Source organism: Triticum dicoccoides, chromosome 6B (assembly GCF_002162155.2).
Source record: "Triticum dicoccoides isolate Atlit2015 ecotype Zavitan chromosome 6B, WEW_v2.0, whole genome shotgun sequence".
In the NCBI taxonomy this organism is placed as follows: Eukaryota; Viridiplantae; Streptophyta; class Magnoliopsida; order Poales; family Poaceae; genus Triticum; species Triticum dicoccoides.
The window spans coordinates 19,050,939-19,054,140 of record NC_041391.1 but is presented as its reverse complement, the minus strand read 5'-3'; the positions used below and the strand labels follow the sequence as shown (position 1 = coordinate 19,054,140).

The 3,202-nt window shown below is 45.1% G+C and overlaps 1 protein-coding gene across 1 annotated transcript; it reads right to left on the bottom strand.

Annotated features, from left to right (window-relative positions):
- Positions 1-643: 643 nt before the first annotated feature.
- On the bottom strand, positions 644-2,713 carry LOC119325199. Its single transcript, XM_037598949.1, has 3 exons — positions 2,322-2,713; positions 2,194-2,236; positions 644-919 (listed from the first exon to the last, which is right to left on the bottom strand). Exons 1-3 carry the CDS (start codon positions 2,583-2,585, stop codon positions 777-779), a joined length of 450 nt encoding a protein of 149 aa, XP_037454846.1. The 5' UTR covers positions 2,586-2,713; the 3' UTR covers positions 644-776.
- Between the last annotated feature and the right edge of the window lie 489 nt (positions 2,714-3,202).

The following is a 3,202-nucleotide window of genomic DNA, read 5'->3' as shown; positions in this document are numbered from 1 at the left end:
TTTAGGATAAGAAAAATGCGTAGGTACCAGTTCATGCCTACATAGCGAAGCAGTCAAGCCGTGTTGAAGGGTGGTTGGGATATCAAAGGCGATGGACGCTACATAGCGAAGGGATGAGTTATATATGATTCAGGTCTCAGACTGAATTCAATCAGATAAACGTTTTCCTGGGTCAGTCAAAGTGATGGGTTCTTCACCAAAGCTCACATGAATTGTACTATGAACTTTTTATATTTAGTTTTACGGGCAATATCCGGTTATGGTGAACCAAGCAAATGGTCTGCAGCAAAGGTGGGCTTTCACATCCAGAAGAAACACTCGTGGATCACTTCTGGTAATCGTCACTCTAAAGTGCATGAAGAAACAGATGCAGTATATGTTAATTGCTACCCTGTTCCAGAGTCTTAACAGAGCAAGAATCCTTGTTCAAAAAAAAAAAAAAAAGAACCAGGGCAAGGATGAACTTTTATTACATGAGACCCACCCCAACCAAACTAATGCCGAGGCGACGCACTTGTTCCTTCTCATGGAAACGCGGCATTGCAAAAATGTAGAAAATACAAAACAAATGTTTTCGACGGCGACATCATCTTTAGCAAGACAGCGTGGCGGACATGGCAATTCGGGGCCCTTTCAACTATGCCTAAAACCCTGGAAAGCATGGAAACTATGAAAGAGTGGAAGACGGCAGATCAACCGACCGTCTGAACAGTTCGACGCTACGCTTCTACAGGAACACGTTTTGCCGCCTTCTAAATGTTCTAGCTTGTAACGAATTAAGCAGTGGCGGTGGCAGTGGCAGCGGCTGGCGTCTCTGCTGCGGGGGTATCCTGCACCGTCTTCTGCGATGCCTTTATGTACTTCCAACCACGCTTGTTCACTCCGCTGAGTTTTATCGGAGCGTCGGCCACTTGCACACCTGCAAGAGAAACATATAGATCAGCTAAAGTGAGGAATCCCTCACCTGGTGAAAATAATCCTGACATCGGTTACTATTTCAGCTACGTTAAGTGTCTACGTGTGTGGTAGGTTTCTACAAGGTTTGGGAACACGTTAAGTTCTATGTGTGTTGCAGGTTTCTACATGGTTTGGGAACATGAGTATGCCTTCTGACCCGGTAAGTGTAAACATGAAAACATGATCAAAGGGCAGTTAATACCACCTTCTATCTATCTGGTATTCAGGTATTGACATATATGAAAAAGAAAAGAAAATAGCTTGGGGTAACTGGGGCAGCAAACAATTGAATATGTTGGCACAGCACTGAACATAAAAACAGAGCAAACCTCTATTTTTTTTTCCTTTTGGAGGCAATATCATCTGCCTGTCTAATTCAAAGAAGTCGGTGTAGAATCTTCCATGTTAATGAAAGAGAGGCACACAAGACGTGATGTTCCATATTAATCAGAATTTATATAACATCTAAGCTAGTGGAGGAATCATATTATCCCTGTAACATTAACACGATAGTGGTTAGTTACTTGTCAGGAATGATTTGCTTGCGATGTTGAAAATCGTACCGATTGTAATTCATGCATCCATTAAAATCTGGTTGAACTGTCACGCGTACTAGTTTTTGTGTTGTCGAGTATCTTCATAAAGTTGCTACTTGGTAAGACAGTACGACGCCCCAGGATACCATACACTACAGTCTACACTCTACAGTACGCACAGCTAGGAATTGTAAGTCACATTGCATATCCACATCAAGTATTTGAGCTTGGAAATATATTCTTACCTTACCTAAAGCCCTAAACTCACTGCACTGCATAATATCAAACTAACTAATCAAGACAACTACAAACCACCGTGACAATGTCACCTGAATCGGAATGGTTAAGCATAACCAAATTAATTCGAGGGGGACAAGCTGCAAACCACCAGAATCAGATACTAGTGCACACAACTGCACAGATCAATGCGCAGCATAAGTGTACAATTCCACCGGGGACCTTGGCGAATCTCTTACATTCGACCAAACTACCAATTAACGGGCATCATTCATACTCCCTCTGTTCTCTTTTATAAGGCCTTGAAGACATTTCAGACAGGGTGCAAAATAGCTCATCTGCAGTTGTCTGAAACGAACTATAAAAGTGAACGGAGGGAGTACAAGAACATCACAGCAACATCGATCTTCAAGTGCGCGTCGCCTTACTAATCAATCAGGGGGGGCATTAAGCAGAGACTCACCGGCCTTGTGCCGAATCCCCCACGCCTTCCCGTGGCGGCCGTCCTACACGGATCAACGAACCACAACAAAGTTAGGGAGATGGACACAAGAGATTAATTTCGTGTGGATGAGCGAGAAGGATGAGGACCTTGTAGAGGTTGATCTTGGTGATCTGGTAGGAGACGTCGCGCCAGGTGGTCTTGGCGACCTTGTAGCCGACGCCCCAGTCCGGCAGGAACTGCACCACGTCGAACAGGTTCTTCTTCTTGCTCCTCTTCGCCTTGGCAGCCGCGGCCTCTCCCTCCGCCGCCGCGGCCGGCGCCGCGGTGCTGGTGCTCAGGGCCCTGGGGGCCGTCGGCGGCGCGAGCCCGAGGGACCGCCGGAGAAGCGCGCCCGCCGCCCTCTGCGCCATGGCTTCCGGTGGCCGGAGTGGCCTTGAGAGCGTGGACGGGAGGGGAGCGGCGGTGGCGGCGGCCGGCGGGGCTGGCTAGGGTTTCGCGCGGAGCTTGCCGGAGGAGAATGCCGTCGAGTGGGCTGGCTGGCTTCGGTTGATCTGGGCCGCTCGCTACACTCTGGTTTGCAAAGAACGCTAGTGCAGCTCTAAAAAAAAAGAACAGTCCCAAGTTTGAAACAACTTTGACTTTGAACAAATTTTACTAAATCCTTGCATAATTAATACCCCTTCCGATCCAAAACAAGTGTCGTGGTTTTAGGTCAACCTTGATTTTATTCTAAATCGTTTGAGTTTATTAACATTTTGCATAAAACCTTTGAGTCCAAATTCAATTTGAGTTTATTTGGAGTAATATATTCATTTGAGTTCAAATACAATTTGAGTTTATTTTAATACACCTTATATTAATTTACAGAGGGAGTAAATTTTAAGAGTAACAGCCATTTGGGTTTTCTCTAATGAAGATTGTTTCCCGGAATGACACCAATACGATCGAGTTCAAATTCATTTTGAGATTATTTAAGAGTAATAGTCATTCGAGTTCAAATACAATTTGAATTTATTTTAATACGTCT

Excerpts from the sequence above, each read along its gene's own strand:
- LOC119325199 (XM_037598949.1), bottom strand. The coding sequence starts at position 2,585 with ATGGCGCAGAGGGCGGCGGGCGCGCTTCTCCGGCGGTCCCTCGGGCTC. Across the intron at positions 2,237-2,321 it reads CCAAGATCAACCTCTACAAG|GACGGCCGCCACGGGAAGGC; the intron begins GTCCTCATCCTT and ends TGATCCGTGTAG. Across the intron at positions 920-2,193 it reads GGGGATTCGGCACAAGGCCG|GTGTGCAAGTGGCCGACGCT; the intron begins GTGAGTCTCTGC and ends TTTCTCTTGCAG.